Source organism: Astyanax mexicanus, chromosome 25 (assembly GCF_023375975.1).
Source record: "Astyanax mexicanus isolate ESR-SI-001 chromosome 25, AstMex3_surface, whole genome shotgun sequence".
NCBI classification, from domain to species: domain Eukaryota; kingdom Metazoa; phylum Chordata; class Actinopteri; order Characiformes; family Acestrorhamphidae; genus Astyanax; species Astyanax mexicanus.
Genome location: NC_064432.1, coordinates 10,326,248 through 10,346,155, shown reverse-complemented (window position 1 = coordinate 10,346,155; position 19,908 = coordinate 10,326,248). Strand labels below are relative to the sequence as shown.

Genomic DNA, 19,908 nt, shown 5'->3' with positions numbered 1-19,908 from the left:
ATTACTAGGGATAGGGATAATTAGGAGTCCTAATGAGTGGGTTGGGTAATTGGCCATGTAAATTGGGGAGAAAATGGGAAAAATATGAAATAAAATTATATAAAAAAAAAAAAAACTATATATATATATATATATATATATATATATATATATATATATATATATATATATATATATATTATATTATATTATATTATAATGCTATCTTTGTCTGTAGCTCGTAGTCTACCTGGGCATATTGGAATTGACCAATCGAACCCACAAATAAATCATAAAAAAATAAAAATATTAATGCTACAATCTATTTTAAAAAATTGTTTATTTATTTATACATATACATCTTTAGGAGTATTTTATCAATGCCAAAGTACATCCCTTTTGTAAATTAAATTTTAGAATATGTAAACCTGTACGTTTTTTAGGGCATAATAGTGAATAAATACTGCATATTTGGCAGTGTTAAATCGATGTTCAAAGACGTTCTTTTAAACCAGTTGGTTAATTTTCACTTTGCGAAGCTCTTTGGGAAACACTCGTTACGTTAGTTCGTTCGTTATTCGCTAAGATTGATCGTTTTCGTGTCAAACCCACCCCTGTGCTACCTAGGCTCTAGGTAACTTCTGGTCTGGTTGTGGTTTGTAAAATTGAAACAAAAAAAATTTACCATTACTGTTACTGTAACAATTACTTTTGCACATATGGCAAGGTTTGTTTGGATAGTTTTTTTTCCCTTAATAAATGAAATCATCAAAACTGTTTGTTTGATAATAAAAAAAATGTCTACATGTTGATATCAGTTGCCAAGGGAACGGTACTTGTGTGACTGAATTGTATCAAATCTAAAGTTTGGTGGAGGGGGGATAATTATTATTATTTTTATAATGGTATTGGGTTGTTTTTCAGGAGTGGGCAAATTAAAGGAAATCTTTTACAGTTAACATTCTCAGAACGTTCAATCATTCGGTCAAATTTCCTGTCAAAGTTCTTACATCATTTTAATTTAACGTTTAAAACATTCTGCTAACGTCCCTGTAACATCGCTTGTGTCAGCGTTTTAATTTTCAGTTTTTGGAATAGTCCTTTTAACATTTCCATAATGTTAGTATACATCTAGATGGGAACTTTATGTGAGAAACATTCTCATAACATTGTAATGTTGCGAACCACTATTATTATTATATCACGTTTTCTGAAAGTTCCTGGAACATTATTTCAGTTGCAGACATAAATTAAAGTCTAAACTGAACATGTTTTCTAAATGTTTTCTAAACAGTTAATATTCGAAGAACGTTCGAAGTTATTTTTATTATATATTAACCTCTTGAGACCCAATGTCCTCATATGAGGACATTACATTTCTGCTTCTCTGCACAATGATACTTATTTTTTTTAATACATTGACCCTTTGGTCTCATACGGAGACATTGCCCATACCATTTAATGGTCACAACATGACACTCAGTTGTTTAAAAACAAAAGGCGGGAAGCCCAGTCAAAGGTTTTTACAGCCATTCCAGACAGAATGGGGACAGGTAAAATTTTATCCTCACTTCTATGTTTGAAACTAGTTTATTTTCTTCCTTTTTGGCACTAATTGTGTCCTTCTGATTCCAAATGGCAAGGATCATTTAAAAATGTTAAAATAAACTTCTGTCCCCATAATATATATATTTTTTTTTAGCAAAACTGACTTCCTGTACAAAGACAAAGATTTGTTTCTATACTTCTTAGGTCGTAGTAATCCCAAATAGCTAGGAGAAATAAAAAATGTCAGGCAAATGTCCAGGTCTCAGGAGGTTAAACGTTTATTAAACCTGCGTCAACGTTTTCATTTTTGTTTTGGGAATGATTTTTTTAACGTTTACATAACATTCGCCTTTGTCTAACTGGGAAAGTCATGTGAGAAACATTCTAATAACGTTGAAATGCAAATCCCTATTATAATTTAGAACGTTCCTGGAACATTCTTATTTCTGTAACGTTCTAAACGGTCTTTTAACGTTTCATCTACCCTGTCATTGAAACATATGGAAACACATTATAATGCAACCAGCCAGTAGAGGCAACTAGAGACCTCATTTTTTTTTTTGCTTTATTGTTTTGAGAGACATTGTGACGTTTAGGCTTTTCTACACTAAAATAAACAACTTAGCATGTATTTAATTGTAAATAGAAAAGTGTACCACCTACAAGACTTTCTGTGATACGTAGAAAATAGTGCGGCTTTGAAATTCTGGCTAATTTAGTGGGGGATAAAAGCATCACGTGAACATGTCATCATGTTGAAAGTCCCCCCCCAAAAAATAATGACATGACACGGTTGTATAATGTGTGTGTTGATAGGTGTTGGCCTTTGATCTTGTAGCTAATGGATGTTTCTAAAAGTCTTTTCATTTCAGCCAGACAGCCAGGCCGAATGGATTTCCTTGTAAACACACACACACACACACACAGTGCTAAATTGCTAAATTACAGGAAAGCATGTGGGTAAAGGCTGCATAAAACTATTAAGAAGCCATTTGCAGAAGCCAGGGAGAGGGAGAGCGTGAGATCATGGAGCAGGAGAACTGAGATGATCAGACGCTTTGGCATTTAGTGTGGGATGTGTTATTATTTACGACTTTACAGAGGAAGAATTGAATCAATCAATCAATTGATCAATCCATTAATTTTTATTTTCACTTTTGCTAGAACATTGATGGTAACCCTCATTTTAATGCAGCCGAACAATAACAACTTAAACAGACTAAAAACATGTAAATTAAAAGTTAAAATAAGGAACTTCGTGAAAAAAAACTATAAAAATCAAATGGTAAAAGCATTAGAAAACAAGCGAAAAAGTATAAGCTTTAATTAAGAATACATATCGCCGCTGTCCTATGAAAAACACTTTTTAGTTTTTAGTTTAGTTTTTATTTTTAGTTTACTACATAATTTGAACAGACTAACTGTCCCTTACACTGTGCCAAAATTTCTTGATGAACAGACCAATAGAAACTCTTCAAAATGACCTGGAATAAACTCATTTTACATTGACTTCCATTGAAAGTTTAAAAGTTTTTTTCTCTCTCCTGTATAGTTGCTGTTTTGGAGATAAGTGTTTTTCATTGGACAGCGACAATATACAGTATATAATAAAAGATAATAAACACAAATAAAGAGATAGTGGACAAAAAAATTAAACAAAACCAACATTATAAAGAAAGTAATTGATAAAAATAAAATAAAAGGTAAAACAGAAGATTAAGTTAAATAGATAAAAGAATGAAATAAACAAAATAAATACAAAGGTAAAAAAAAAACTCAACTTAAACAGTTACAGGCTGTCTTAAGGTGGTTATAAACTAAAGGTTTTTCTGGAACAGTTTGGGGACGTCCCCTTCCTGTTCCAACATGACTGCACACCGGACGTCACCCTGATAAAACACCTTTGGGATGAATTAGAGCACAGACTGTGAGCCAGGCCTTCTCGTACATCACAGTCTTATCTCATCCATGTGCTTCTGAAGAAATGGTAAAACATTCCCGTAGAAAAAACATTACTAAACCTTGTGGAAAGCCTTCCCAGAATAGTTAAAGCTGGAATAGCTGTGTAAAGGTGGGCCAACATCTTATTAAAAACCCTATGAATTAAGAATGTGATGTCCCTCAAATTCAAATGTGTATGAAGACAAATGAGTGAATACTTTTGGGAATATAGTGTATATTTATTGTATTTATCATAATAATGGTGATAATGAGTTATTTTGTTATATTTATTATTATTAGTTAATTATTATGATTGCTCATATTGAGGCATTCAGTACAGACAAGCTGAATTGAATTGAGAAAGAGAGAAAAAGAGAAAGAGGGCTAGAGAGTGAAAGAGAAAAAGAAAAGGAGAAATATCATAAGAGAAATAGAGAATGATATATGTTAGTGGTATCAATCGATTAAAAAAATTATATTCGATTAATTACAACAAAATTGTGATTTAGAGGGAGAGACAGAGAGACAGTCGCAGAGAGAGAGAGAGAAAGAGAGAGAAAGAACACAAAGCTATCTGTCCGACTCACTATTTGGCGCAGAAGCGAGAGAGAGAGAGAGAGAGGGAGAGAGAAACAGAGAAAGAGAAACCAAACAAAGCTCTCTAACCGGGTCAGAGCTGAAAGGGTGAAACGGAGTTTTACTGCTGGCGTTCAGTCATTCAGCCAGAAGAGAAATCAGTGGGTTGGGCGGGGGAGGGGCACATTGCGGCTGAAGTAGGGGACAAACTTGATGCCTTAATTAATCTGCGTTTAACCCTCCTGCTATTCTCGAATTTAGTAACACCTTTTATTCTCTGGGTCAATATGATCCCAGCAATTTAACTCTAAAAAAATTATTATAATTCCAGATAATAAAATAACATGTTAGCAAATTTTACTCACCAGTTTTTTATGTTTATTTGACAAATTATTAGCTGTTCTGGTATTATTATAAGTGGTTTATTACTATTATGTAAGTATTATAAGTGTTGTGTTGTTAAGCCAGGCCCTAAACTGAAGGTAATTTTAGAGAACGATAATAAAACTGAATGTAATAGTATACTTGATATTATTATCACACAAATATGTGTAAAATATTGAGATTTCTTATGTTTTACACCAATAAAACAGCCTAATAAAACAGACACTGAAGTTGATATACATTTGAACCATCTTATGTTTTACTTACTGTCTTTATCAAATTAGGAGAAGACGATATATATGAATCACAAAACTAATGTCAACTCTTTTTTCAGAGGCTTTAAACTTTGAATGGGGTCAAATTGACCCCAAAGATAATAGGAGGGTTAAAAAATTGTAAAGCATTACTGATTCAAAATTAATAGCGCGTGTCAACGCTTAAACATTGACAGCCCTAATATATATCTATACATATGTACGGAGAGTTGGTGTGAAATTATTATTATTATTATTATTATTATTATTATTATGGTGCAATGTTTTTATTTTTCCAGAAGTTGGGCTCAGACCCCTTAGTTCCAGTAAAATGAACTCTTAATGCATTCAGAGAGAGTGTGGTAGAGAGAGAGAGAGAGAGAGAGAGAGAGGGGAAGAGAGAGAGAGAAAGAGAGAGGGAGAGAGAGAGAGAGCACGTCCTCCGCCTCCTCCAGGCATACGCTCAGTGCGCAGAGAGAGGGAGCGCGAGAGCGCGCGGCAGAGAGAGAGAGAGAGGGAGACACACGGAGTGCGCGCGTGACAGATAAATAGATAGACAGAGCGAGGGAAGGAGAGAGAGAGAGAAAGAGAGAGAGAGGGAGGTAGAGTGGTCTGTCTGCAGTCGCTGTTCTCGGCGCGTTGTGAAGGTTAGTGAGGTGCACTAACGGTTTTAACGGTTCCTGCTGGGTGTCTGGGTGAATGTGGATGATAATGTCGGTGTGTGTTTGATCTCGGTGTGTGTGTGTGTGTTTCTCCTCTTCCCCGCTGCAGATGCTCCGCGCTGCGCTGCTGCTGCTGGTGTGTGTGTGCGCGGGTGTGTGCGTGTGCTCGGCGGCGCTGCCCGGAGCCTCCGGCCGCGGAGACAGCGGCAATTTCCTGGATGACAAATGGCTGACAGGACGGTGGGACAAATTCCGAGACGTGAGTGTCCCCGTTTCGCTGGTGCTCAGTCTAATGTTTGTCCCCTTAGTGCTTTTATGCCAGCATGTGTGTGTCGGTGTGTTTGTGTGTGATTGTGCCTAGAGATGGATAATCCAGGTCCTCACAATGAAAATCCAGCCCAGGATTTTAGCTTTAGCTTGTTCCAACTGGAAGAACTGCTCTGCTGCAGCTCACTAATACATTATCTTTGTGTTACGTTGTTATAATTAAGGCTTTATTATTTACTGGGTTTTATTATTTATTATTATTATTATTATTATTATTATTATTATTATTATTATTATTATTATTATTATTATTATTATTTACTGCAATGCAAAATGGCAATGTTCTGACCTTTACAACTAAAGGGCTGGGATGATATATCGATAGTGTTATATCACATTCTTTTTTTATTTATTTTTTTGGCAGTATGTGTTAATAAGACATGGTCGCAAATATCAATATTTATTTATTCATTTATTGTTACTATATATTTTTAAACGTAATCTCTCTAAACTGCCTAGTTGGAGCTGTTAGCTGCAGCGGCCTCTTTGGGGACCAAAAATATAAAACAGGGCTTGTTGTTTGTTTTACATTTAGTTTATGTTTTAACATCAGCAGTTCTAATGTATGGCACTCTATGTGGCTATTTCACAATATTAGAGCTTGGTTGTCAAATTCTGTGAAACTGTCCCCAATAATTTCTATAATGCCTGGTATTTGCTTATTTCTGAGTTTTTATTATATCGTAGAGAATTGTCTTACAATATATCGAGTATTGCAGAGTCACAGTATTGTGATATAACTAACTATTGAATGTAGCTGTTAGCTAGCATTGAACCAATAGCTGCTTCAATAGCTGAAGGCTAAAAAACCTTCATAACTAAAAAACAGATTTATGTATAGACATTAGGGATGCAAGAGGGCAATATATCATATGGGTTTTGTTTGTGATACTTTAAATATTGATATTTGGCTGGGGGAGTCACTCCTTCATTGCTCCACATGGGGGCACTAATCAATCCTGTTATCATTGTAATCCTTAGCTGTAGCAGCCGCTTTGGGGACCAAAAACTTTGCTTTTTGTTTGTAATGGTTGTGTTAAAACCAAACCTGAACTTGAAATCATGCGATAATTTGCTAACAGAGCAACCAGCACCAATGTTTACAATCAAGATTTTTCTGAAATTGCAAAATCAGCAAAACAACAAGAGTCTATAAGCAGAGCTGCAAGTGCAAGGCCTACTAAAATTCACAGTGTTTATTACACAAGCTCAGATAATATTATATTTTGAGATGCTCTGTGTTTCCCAGCCCTAACAGACATCTTATACAAATCATATCGAACAGCAGAACTTACTAATGCCTACTGCTGAGTTTAGCTATCAGCTAGCATTGTGGAGTTCTGAGGTCAATAAACAAGAAACTGTTCAAACCATCATCTTATTAAACCACAGAACCTACTAATCTAACCAGCAAGTGCTCTCCATGTGTTTTTAAATATTAGTGATAAGTAATTCATCTCAGAAAACTGTTAGCATCTCCAGTTAGCCATTAGCCATGGTGGCTAATCCACCATTTTGGGCTTCATAATAAAAGCACTCAGGGCATATCATGTTAAAACATAGTAAAACAATCAATATATTAATAAAGAACTTTCAGTTGTTCTATTCTATTTGGACTTTGCTAACCGTTGATTAAAATATGGTCAAATATCTACTTTACTTTTTGTCACTTTGTCACTAACATTTATATACCTTACATTTTAGCTTCCAACCAAGTTTCTCCACAGAACTGTACATTTTTTTTGTTCTCACATTGAGCTAACTCATAAACTCACAGACTTGTCACCTTTTTTAAAAAAAGGTTACATTAGGTCTTTTTAAAACAAATAAAAATAAGTAACATTTATCCTAAATCAATGGATTTGAAAGTAGTGCGGCCATATGTAGAAGCATGGAGAGCATCACTTGATCCATACAATAAATATATGACATATATCACATCACATAACATTTTTTATACACTTAAATAAATAAAAAATACATATTTAATAATAATAATAATAATAATAATAATAATAATTAAATACAAGACAGGTATGAAACAAATAGAAAAAAACATCTTCCAGTGTTTTCCAGACTGATGACCAACATTTTCACAGAATTATTGCTGTCTGTTGTGGATTTCATAAATGGTAGAGGGTTTTGAACATCTGGAGATATCTACAGCAGTAAAATCTAGCATTTCTTATGCTAGATATAATAGAGCTCCCAACAAATAAGCTTTATTCTTATTTAAAACCATATCAGGGCTGTCGTTCTGAAGATATAAACATGGCGACATATGAGAACTTTTGGGACATATCTGTAAAATCTCCAAAACATATGCAAAAGTGTACCCTGGTCATTACTGCAATTAGGACATATTGGAGATAGACATCATAAAAAACGTATGAAGGTGTATCGGAGTTAGAATATGTAGAAAATGTTATAGTGTTTTTCTTAAAAATCTTATATACTTAATTATTTCTTAATTAAAATAAATAAGTAAAATAATATAGTTCACAAACTGATGTAGCAATTGTGTGGGACAGTATACTAAACAATTCAGTGATGTGATTTAATTTTTCTACTTAGAAAAATAAGGAAATGTTTTGTTTTATAAAATGTAAAAAATATAAACGTAAATAAAAGAAAAAATGAACAAAATGTCTCAAAATGTTGCATATTTCTGTTTTTTAAAGCATGTAATCCCACAGTGATGCATCAATACAAACCAATGCCTTCCTGCTTCTTTCTCCAGGTACAGAAAGTAAATATCCATCCCTGAGTCAAAATCTAAATCCTGGTGTGGATTTTTACTGGATCTGGATTAGCCACCTCTCTATGCACCTCGATTAGCGCTAGCTCTCTACATACTCTAGATACCGCAGTAGTTAGCCTCTCGGTGCTAAATGACTGTTAGCAGATACACACACACATACACACCTCGCAGCAGTGTGTAGGTCATTTATAAGAAGGCATGGTTTAGTGTGTGTATGTATTTATGTATCACTGTGGGATAAAATGCTTTAAAATATGGAAATATGCCGCAATATGGACAATATTTATGCTCAGATTTAGACTAAATAGACTAAATTCAGACTTATTTTAAATCATTTATCACATTTTTAAATTAGAATTTCATGAAAAAAACACTAAAAAGGAAAAACACAACTTTTCCTTTTGTTAACAACAGCTTCACCTTCTCATTTATGGGTTTTCTTTTTCCATACATTGTAAATTTATACTGAAGTGATCCAGACTATGAAGGAAAACATAAGGAATCATATAGTAAACTTGTAAAAATAATGTTTAGACAAACCAAAATACACTGCAACAGAGGTATCTCTTGTTTTTTTTTCCTGTGGCAGTTCTGATGAGTGCCAGTTCCATCAATCAATGTTTTTAAGGTCTTTGCGACTGCACTTTGAGGACACTTTCAAAGTTCTTGGAAGGTTTTGTTTTGATTGACCTTCATTTCTCAAAGTCTTACAAGGTCTGTTTTTTTTACTTTACATTTTTTCCTTACTTAGTTGGGTAGTTCTTGCCATAACGTGGATTAGAATATTACTCAAATCGGACTCAAATAAGACTATTCGCTGTATACAATCAATCAATCATCCGTTATTTTCACAGGGGAATACATTGAGGGTGACCCTCATTTAAAATTTTGCAGAGCATTAAAATTTCGGTTTAAACAGATGGAAAACATTTAATAAGAAATTATAAATAATAATGAATAAAATAGTAAAAAAACTAAAACAAATTGGCACATAAACAGTAAAGAATTGATCAAATAAAAAATGAAGAAAAGATAATAACAGTAAAATGATAAGAAGTAATAAACTAAGAACATAGGAATCAGAATAAAAACATAAGAATAAAAAAAACTTTTTGTTTGCCAAACAATTCTATTGTTTTTCCTCATAGTTTGGATCAGTTTAGTATTAATCTACAGTGCAGAACATTATAAAATAATGAAAGAAAAACACTGAATTTAAGATGTGTCCATTTTTTTGACTGGTACTGTATTTGTGGGTGTTTTTTAGAGATGTGATTATAGAGATACAGAGCTGCATGTCCTTGTCTGAACAATAAAAATAGAAATAATAAGGAACAAAATAGTAAAATAAATGAATAAATAAATAAAAGAAATACAAATTTTAAACTGACCATAAAATATAATAAAATTAGCACATAAAAAGTAAGGAATTTATCAAATTTAAAATGAAGAAAAGGATAAAAAAAGTAAAGGTAAAGTAAAATGATAAAATGAACAATAATACTCTTAGAACATAGAAATTCAAATAAAAACAGTAGAATAAAAAAAAATTCTTTGCTAAACAATTCCATGTGTTTTTTTTCTTCATAGTTTGGATGAGATTAGTATTAATCTACAATGCAGAACATTTTAAAATAATGAAAAAAACCCACTGAATTTAAGGTGTGTCCAGATTTTTGACTGGTACTGTGTTCGTGTGTGTGTTTTAGAGACGTGATTATAGAGATACAGCGCTGCATGTCCTTGTCTGAACAATGCTGTCATTCTTCAAGAGCCCAGAACCATGTGAGCCTAAAGGCCTAGATGTTCAGTTTCTATGTGGTGGGTCAAATTAAGTATGTATGACTCAGATTACGCCCAGAGCTCAGAGTGGGACTAGCGGTTAGCGGACACTCGGAGCTGAATCAGTTTTAGTCATGCGCTTCATCTGCGTCCACATGACGGGTGTTATCGGTTCTGAGGGTTTAGGAACTCTGGGAAACGGCCGTGTGTTATCCGCCTTATTCTGTATGATGAGATATTTTTGAAAACTTTGAATATTTGAAATTAGAAAGAAATTAGAAAGGCCAATTGATACTTTTGGCAGTGTGGGCAGTGTGCCAAGTCCTGCTGGAAAATGAAATCCGCATTTCCATGAAAGTTGTCAGCAGGGGGATGCTTTTTCTGTTCACTACACTGACTTTAGACTTGATAAAACACAGTGTACCAACACCAGCAGATCACATGTCTGTCCAAACCATCACTGATTGGTGGAAACTTCATACTAGACCTCAAGCAGTTTGGATTGTGTGTCTCTCCACTCTTCCTCCAGACTCTGGTCTCATGGTTTACAAATGAAATGTAAAATTTACTGATGATCAGTGATGGTTTGGAGAGTCATGTCTGTCATCTGCTGGTGTTGATCCACTGTGTTCTGTTATCAAGTCTAAATCTGTGCAGAAAAGTGTTTTCCCACAAAATCTTACAGCAATTCATGCTTCCATCTGCTGGCAACTTTAATGTAGATGTGGATTTCATTTTCCAGCAGGACTTGGCACACTACCAAATGTACCACTTGGTCTTAAAATTCTAATTTTCTGAGATTTTTAAAAAAAAATTTTTTATTGGCTGTAAGCCTTAAAATAATAATCAACAATAAAATAAATAATTGCTTAAAATAGATCACTCTTTTGCTTTAGATGTCCTCATATAACTACACATGGGTTTTCATATGAAGGTTCTGTTCCACTGTTAAAGAAATAGGTAGCAGCTACTTTTATATGGTGCCATTGCTTGTACAGGTGCTACCTTAATGAAGACCCAAGCCAAGACTTTTCTTTTTTATGTCTTTTTTGATCTGTGGTGTTTATGTTACTGTCAGTGTATAGAGTGTGGGGGGTCTGTAGGTGGAGAATTTGGTTGCGTCCCTAAAAGCTAGCCTCTTTAAAACCACTCCCCCATTAGCAATGCGTGTAGATAGCTAGGAAACTATGTTGCATTCCCACATACACTCTAAATAGCTTGAAATAGGCTTACATAACCTGTTGGAACGTTTGGTTAGCATAGCTATCTACTTTATGATCAGTGATCACAGCAGTAGCTATGTTAGACTGCACTTACTTTCAATACTACATGACAAGAAACCATTTTTTTATTAACTGACCAGAAGTTTTAACATAAATACGGAAGAAACAAACTTTTAAAAAAGTATAGATACCAGGCTTTAAAAATACTTATTAAAAGTACTGGTTTAAAAGTGTAAAAGTACTGGTTTCAAAACTACTAAAAGTAAAAATAATGTAAAGGGATAAAATGCCATTAAGTCCTATAGTGCACCAGTCCCCCTCCACAAAACAAATTTTTCTAAAAGCCAATGACTATAATGTTAAGTTAAAATGTTAATGTTGATAAATTTGGGACGCACTAGACTTCCTGTTTCAGCTGCATATATGCCCATTGAAAGTGAATGTATTTTGGCACAGTGTAAATATATTAAAAAAGCTTATTTGGGATATTTCGAGTATGATAGAGTTCTCTTGAGACTCTGCAATGCACCATCTTCATACTAGGCTACATACTGTACATCTGCTGTGTTCTTGCTGGAGTGTGACGTGATGTGGTGTGCAGGGGTGATGGATAAATGTGTATAGACCAATATGGTGTCAGAATGGTATATGTTTATACTTATCTACATCCAATCACAATCAGAATCACCCTATCTGGATGGAGAGATTTATCTGGAAAGGGTTTTTTATGACAAGTAACAAGAATGAAAACTATTTTCAAAGTTATATTTTCAGATAATTGTGAAAAAATTAAAAGAGAAGTAAAGTAAAATGTCACCTGAAGCATACTGTAATGTAGAACCAACATTTCTACTCAAGTAAGATATTTAAGAAGTATTTGTTCTTCAATACTTGACACCTCTCCAGTATAACGAGTAATTTAATAATGCTGAGCTTGGAGCTTGATGATATTTACTGTGCCAGACGACTTCCAGTCCTGTTAGCTCTATTATTTTATGTGTGTTGTAATGAGGTTAACGTAAGGTCTGCAGTTTAGGATCTCACATAGGCGGTACGCTAAGGTAATTCCAGGCTAAGCCAAATTAGCTGGCATTGTCCCATTGACTTCATCTTGGAACCAAACCAGGAAAGCTATCTCTCTGTTTCTCTCTCTCTTTCTTTCTTAGTTTAGTTTAATGTGTTTGCATTACCACTACTCTATCACATGTCACATGGTTGGGACCTAATTTCTTTAAATGGCTTTACCAAAGAACAATGATAAAAGATGGCTAAAATTAGCCTCTTACTAAAGTTTTGACAAAGTTAATAAAATAGGTGGTTGTAGATATCATAAAATAACTCAGGTAGAAGTAGAAGTAGAGGTACTAGGATTTAAAAAAAAAAAAAAAAATATATATATATATATATATATATATATATATATATATATAAAGTACTGGTCTAAAAGTGAAAAAGTACTGGTTTCAAAACTGGTTTCAAAGCTTCTTACTTATTATTTAGGATTTAAAAAATATATATAAAAAGTATGTTTGTAGATATGTTTGTAGATATCATGAAAGATCATTCTGACTAGTCAAATAAAACCAAATTTCCAAACCACTAACCACATCATAGCTTAGTTTAGCTTAGCTTAGCTTAGCTGGGGTGTTCTGTCAAGTCGTATAAATTGATATGTGCTATTTAGCGACTCACACCCACAGTTTTTACTGTCTTCATGAGTTTTTCAGGTGATAATTCTGTATTATATAGTCTGGGCTTATACTGACAAGTCAATACAAATCAACAGAACAACCTAATGCTAGCTACCAAGCTAACACATTGGTGCCCATTCCAACAATAGAGAACACATACACATAATACTTACAGATACCATATCAGCTTATTATTGATAATACGGCTTGTCGTGTGAGCTAAATGGATAAGTAGTCTACTGAAGGAAGGAGCACTAATTTGTTAGCTAAGTAGCTAAGCTAATTTTCTAAAAGGTATTTGAACCAACCAAGGAGAGAACCCTGTATAACACACATCTCCCAAAACACAAGAGAACTCTGGACCAAGCTAACAAATTAGTGCCCATTCCAACAGTAGAGAGCGCGTACACATAATACTTACAAATACCATATCAAATGATATGGGTATTTCCTTAGCTTAGCTACCCAGCTAACAACTTAACACATAATCCAGCTTTTTATGAAAACTATGACTACATTTGGGATTAAAAACCGTAACTAATTAGATGCTTGAGATAAAATATTGTAATCTACTAAAGCTGAATCTTGAAATACGTTTTCTACTGGTGGAATGGGCACTAATGTGTTAGCCGGGTAGCTAAGCTACTTTAAGCTTATCATGTAAAAGGGATTTCTAGCCAATCAAGGAAAGAATCCTGCAAAACACATTCCCCAAAAAGTATCCACAAGAGTATCCTGTACCAAGCTAACACAAATTAGTGCCCATTCCAACAGTAGAGAAAACGTACACATAATACTTACAAACACCATATCAAAGCATAATGCAAAGCAAATTGTTGAAATAGATACGCTTTCTACTGGAGGAATGGGCACTAATTTGTTAGCTTGGTAGCTAAGCTAGCACCATGCAAAACACACTAGAGGATCTAAAATTGAATGTTGAAATGAATAGGCTTTCTACTGGTGGAATGGGCACTAATCATATCATTAAATAAGCGTTATGATGGTAAAAGTTAATTAAACTATTGAGAAAATCAGAGGACATTCAGGATTCTCTGTGGTCAGTAGTAATTGCAGTGATGGGTAATGAAGTGAAGCCGCTGTGTCTCTCGTTAAAGGGCAGTAAAGATTAGCAGAGCGTCTCCATTTGACACTTCAAGGTCAATCAGTGAAAAGAAAGAGATTTCTAAAGATAAATGCAATGTAATGAGATGCTCACGTTTAACCCTTTAAATCCTGAGCCATCAAATAATTAGCAAACGACTTTAAAATGATGAGTTTCTTTGATTTTACCAAATTGAACACCTATGGAATATAATGAAGAGGAAGATGGATGATCACAAGCTGATCATCAAACCAAGCTGAACTGCTTGAATTTTTGCACCAGCAGGGGCATAAAGTCCAAAAGCAGTGCGTAAGACTGGTGGAGGAGAACATGATGCCAAGATGCACGAAAACTGTGATTTAAAACCATTATAAAACCAAATATTGATTATTTTTGAACTCTTAAAACTTTATGAATATGAACTTCTTTTTTTTTTTTGCATTATTTGAGGTCTGAAAGCTCTGCATCTTTTTTGTTGTTTTTTTTTCAGCCATTTCTCATTTTCTGCAAATAAATGCTCAAAATGACAATATTTTTATTTGGAATTTGGGAGAAATGTTATATACAAACATCTACCTATAAATAGCAAAATCAATGATTTAGAAATTGAAGTAGTCTCTTTTTTTGCCAGAACTGTATATATATTGGCATAATTGACAATTGAAAATAGATTCATTTATTGCTTACAGTTTTTTTTTCAAACCAACTAAATGAAATGTAACAGGAAATTAACGTAAACCCTTCTATATTCTGCTGAATGTAGAAATTTCAAAATTTTTAATGATATGTATTATAATATGTTTCTGATTTATTATTGTAATTCTCATTTAATCATAATCAAACAGTTTTCCATGTGTCATCAACTAAAGACGCTTATGGACATTTATGGGAAATGCACATCGATACACATCCTACACATCTGTAGATAAATTTAGCAGAAGTAGCTTTGGTGCGCAACATTTTAAATTAAGTGCAATACACCTGTGATGTTGTTGAGTAGTCGAGTTCAAGTCGAGAGACCAAGACTTTTGGTTAGAGCTGGTCGATATGGCCAAAATTTATATCACAATATATGTCTTATCTATTTCTTAAATCATTTCTTAAGAGTTTGAACGTTTGGACAGACCTTTTTATTCAATGTTTTTTTGTTATTATTTCTACTTAATAGTAAATGAATACTAAAGTGACCCAGGCTATTAAGGAACACATAAGGAATCATGTAGTCACTTAAAAGTGTTAAACAAAACAAAATACTCATGTTTAGGTATCTCTTATCTGGGGTTCTGTTTATTTTTACCAGTTTCTGAGGCTGGTAACTCTTGCTTTTCTTTTCCTGGAGTGGTCCTGATGAGTGCCAGTTTCATCATTAAAATGTGGTTGATGGTCTTTGTGGCGATTGCACTTGAGGATACTTTCAAAGTCCTTAAAATTCTTCTTTTTCGGATAGACTGGTCTTCATTTCTCAAAGTCATTTTCATCATCTTTACTTAGTTGAGTAGTTTTATCTCTTTACAACTTTACAAATGATGCTCTCAAACACATTAAGAGGCAAGGAATCCTTAAAGTGATTAACTCTTGCCGAGTTCAGCACAGCTGTTAACTGAAAGCCATTTCAGGTTCCAGCAAGAGGTGCTACTAACAAATCTAACACATAAAACATATTCTGGTTTGTTCAACACTTTCTTGTTTACTAAATAATTCCATATGTTTTTCTTCATAGTTTGGATGACTTTAGTATTAATCTACAATGCAGAACGTTTTAAAATAATGAAAAAAAAAACACTGAATTTAGGGCGTGTCCGAACTTTTGACTGATATTAATATAGTAATATTAATATTTCACAATATTTAAATAATTTTTCAAGATACACAGACAAAATGCATCAGCAATATAAAGCACACACCTTATAAATTACATAATTATCATGACAGGCCTAGCTTCTGCAGTGTTATAAAGAATTAATATAAACATATATGCAATTAAGTGTTGTTTATATGTTTACCTTTATGCCTGAATAATGTCTGTTTGTATAGTTTAACGCCAGCTGTAATATCTATACCAGATGTGCGTGTGATGGCAGGGAAATTTATATATATTAATAATTATCCCCCCTCCTCCAAACTTTACACTTTCAGCAAAATGCAGTCAGACAAGTACCGTTCTCCTGGCAACCGCCAAACCCGGACTCTTCCATCGGAATGCCACATGGCAAAGTGTGATTTAGCTTCACTCTAGATGAAAGTGCAACAAAAAACAAAAATGTTGTAATGCTAAATATTTTAGACCATATCGCCCAGCGCTAGTCATCTCCATGTATTGTACGATATAAACCGATGGCATAATTATCGTGACAGGCCCAAATTCTGCAGGTTTATAAAGAATTATAAACACATTTATCCACTGCAGTGTCAACTTAAGCATTGTTTATATATTTACATACATATCTGAATCAAATGTGTGTATATAATTTAACATCAGCTGTAATATATCTACACCAGATGTGCGTGTGGTGGCAGCAGGGGCATGGATATATGGATATATGTATGTATGTGTGCTGTAACCTGAGGCAAAAACTCATATATATATGTATGTATGTGTGTGTGTGTTTGTTTATGTTCATAAAATATGTGCTCCACAGTTTGAACACCACAGCAGTGAAAACTCCCCTCCAGCGGTGAAATGAATGTGTTTATTAAGTGTGTGTGAGAGACATCTAAAGCGATTGTGCGTGAGTGTGTGTGTGTGTGTGTGCGCACGCTTTGATCCTCGTGTGTTATGACATCAGCTTGGCAGAAGCCGTGTGTCGGATTTTCCTCAGGAGAGCCTTATAAGATTTTACCGTCCCCGAACGTCGAAATTGTCAGATGACACAACAATCGGCACCTGGTCGACTGTAATCCCGCATTACTGTCAAACGGTGGCGCTGTATTATTTTCACACGCGGAGATCAGATGGGATTTAACCTGAGCGGACACGCTCTGAGAGCGGCAGTGTTCTCTGTATTGTAAACACTGATTCGAGGATTATGGAAGACGCCCGGGAAGAGCCAGATTTCTTCAGAAGAAGATTAGGACTGTCGCTATTGATTATGTACGTAAATCACACAACAGACAGTTGGCCAAACGGTAAAAACGGACTAAAATGTAACAAAAACAGTACACAGTACAACAAGCAAACAAATGGGCAGCAATAAACAGCAACATACCAGAACGTAGTGAGCCAAAGCCAGAGTCGGTACACGGTAAGACAAGCATTATAACCGTGGAAAGGCAAGAGAGTAGTCAAAGAAGGAAAGCAAGGTCAGTAACGAAAGATCCACAACAAAACTAGATGGCTAATCAAGAGAGTAAACAAAGAGCAGAATAGAGTCAATAACAAGAAGGCAGCAAGAAGAAAGCAAGGAAAACGCGTCGTAACAGAGCTAGAAAACTAGACAATACTCGGCGAGGAGCAAAGGAAACAGAGGGCTATTCATACTGGAGAAAACAGGTGCGGGAAATTAGCAATCAGAAGGTGGGTGAGGCTGAACACTGCAGAGTCACGTGTGTCAGCTGAGGCATTGCAGTCCATGGGCTGAGAATGCTGGGAAATGGAGTCTTTAGGCACCCTGGGCAAGGCGCATCGCAATGCTCTTTGCTATCTTACACCCCGTCTACAGTCAATTTTCACGTCTATTTTGCATTAAGCCATTAAAATAGCAGTTAAATAATAAAGTTTAGGAATAAATCTACACTGATGGGCACAGGGGGGTCTGGAACAAGGTTATTATCATTAATGAAAATGGACGAAATAACGAAAACTGAAATTGGAAAGAAAAACATTTTCGTTAAATGGAACTAATCGAAACGGTAATTAACTGGAAATGTATTGAGAGTTTATAAACGAACTGAAACGAACTGAAATTACAGATAGAATACCCTTCATTTTTCTTTCGCATTTGTTCATTTACTTGTAAGCACTGTTTCTACTTCAGCAGTTTTACAGTTTTACAGGAGCCGGCTCCAGCTGGCTCCAGTACAACTTTTAACCCCGCCTATTTCCATTCAACTGAATGAGAAATGGCGGAACGTTTAATCTAAAATTACACATCCAGGATTTTTTTTTTTTTTTGGAAGTTGGGTTCTGTTCTCCTGTGTTAATAACCCCCAGTGTTTTTCTTTACAGTTAATACATTTTATAGGAGTTATTCCGTTGTATTTAAAGGGGTGTGGCAATGTGGTGATTGACAGCTGAGGGCAAAGTTGATTGACAGGTTGCCTGAGTCGTGGAGCTCACAGTCAGATCTTTCTGACATTCAGATTTTACAGTTAAAAATGACATTTTCGAAGTAAAGCAATGGCTTGTTCAGCAGTTAACTGTTGTAACAGAGCCTCAGGGAAACGTTCTCTATGTGGATAATTTCCCTCCATCAGATCATTTGCATTCATACTTTGTTCTTCTCCCTAGTTTTAGTATCTACGTTAGGTTTTTAACCTAGCGTTAGCTACTTAAAGCTATAGCTAACTAGTTAACTAGGTTAGCCAACTCAGGTTAGTTACTGTAAGTTAAGTAACTTGTTTGGTGAAAATGACGGTAAAGCACAAAGAGTAACTGAGGGGGAGGGCGGGGTTTGGGCAGTCACACGGCCCGGCCTCCCACCACTGCCGCGCCAGTTTTGGCTCCAATTTGCTTCTACTGCGCAAGTGCACACAAGATGGCAGCTTCCATTTCGGCCATATTTTGGCTTCAAAACACCGTAATGAGATTGAATGGGGACGTCTTGTCCATACTTACATACAGTCTATAATTCTGACTGGTAGCCTTGTCTCTTGCACACAGGGATTTCTAGAGATTCTCAAAATCTTTTCGAGAGATTATGGACTGTACAGTAGTGTAGCGTATGATGGACTGAAACTCAAAAATAGCCTCAAAAATGTATTCCAGTTTAGTCACATAAAATCAAATTTTGAGTGGAATCTGGTAGTGGAAACTATTCACCAACACCACTCTGAACCGAATCCCTCAGCAGCCAATAAAAAAAACGAACCTTAAAAAGTGTGTGGCCGGGGTGTCAAGTGGTCCAGCGGGCTAAGGAGCCCGAGGCTGCCGGAGCCCCGAGAGAGCACAATTGGCCTTGCTCTCTCTGTGGGTGGGTAGATGGCGCTCTTTCCCTACATCACTCTAAAGGAAAAGGGTGATGTGGATCAGCACAAGGATGCGTCTGTGACCTGATGTATCGAAACCGCGTCGCTGCGATGCTGTGATGCCACTCGGTAATGCTGCATCAGCGTACAGTTTTACTGTATGATACACAAGGAGAGTTTGTGGAATTAAAAAAATATGCATCATGCAAATTAGCAACTAATGAGTGCCAGTTCGTGCAGGAGGTAAATTCTAATCAGGACTTTTTTCCAATCGAGTAACTGAGCTTAATCTGGTAATCATGACGTTCCTAAACACCATGGTATTTGTATGTAGAAGCAAGATTCCCTCTCTCCCCCTCTTTCTCTTTCCCTCTCTCCTTCTCTCCCTCTCTCTGCTCGTCTGCTGGGCTGGGTCACCTCGTCTATACCTCCACTCTCCTGTTCGTTCTCTTCTTTTTGTGATCTTAATGGAATTCAGACTGGCAGCTTCTGCTTTAGGCCTCACTCTAATAGATAGTGAGAGAGAGAACGAGAGAGAGAGAGAGAGAAAG

The 19,908-nt window shown here is 35.3% G+C and overlaps 1 protein-coding gene across 1 annotated transcript in view; it reads left to right on the top strand.

Annotated features, from left to right (window-relative positions):
* The first annotated feature begins 5,160 nt into the window (after positions 1–5,160).
* The window catches only part of spock3 (SPARC (osteonectin), cwcv and kazal like domains proteoglycan 3), a 47,695-nt gene continuing 32,947 nt past the window's right edge, over positions 5,161–19,908 (top strand). The window contains exons 1-2 of the mRNA XM_022681785.2: positions 5,161–5,329; positions 5,454–5,603. Of these exons, the coding sequence (XP_022537506.1) occupies positions 5,454–5,603 (150 nt within the window). The 5' untranslated portion in view covers positions 5,161–5,329. The remainder of the gene's footprint in view (positions 5,330–5,453; positions 5,604–19,908) is intronic.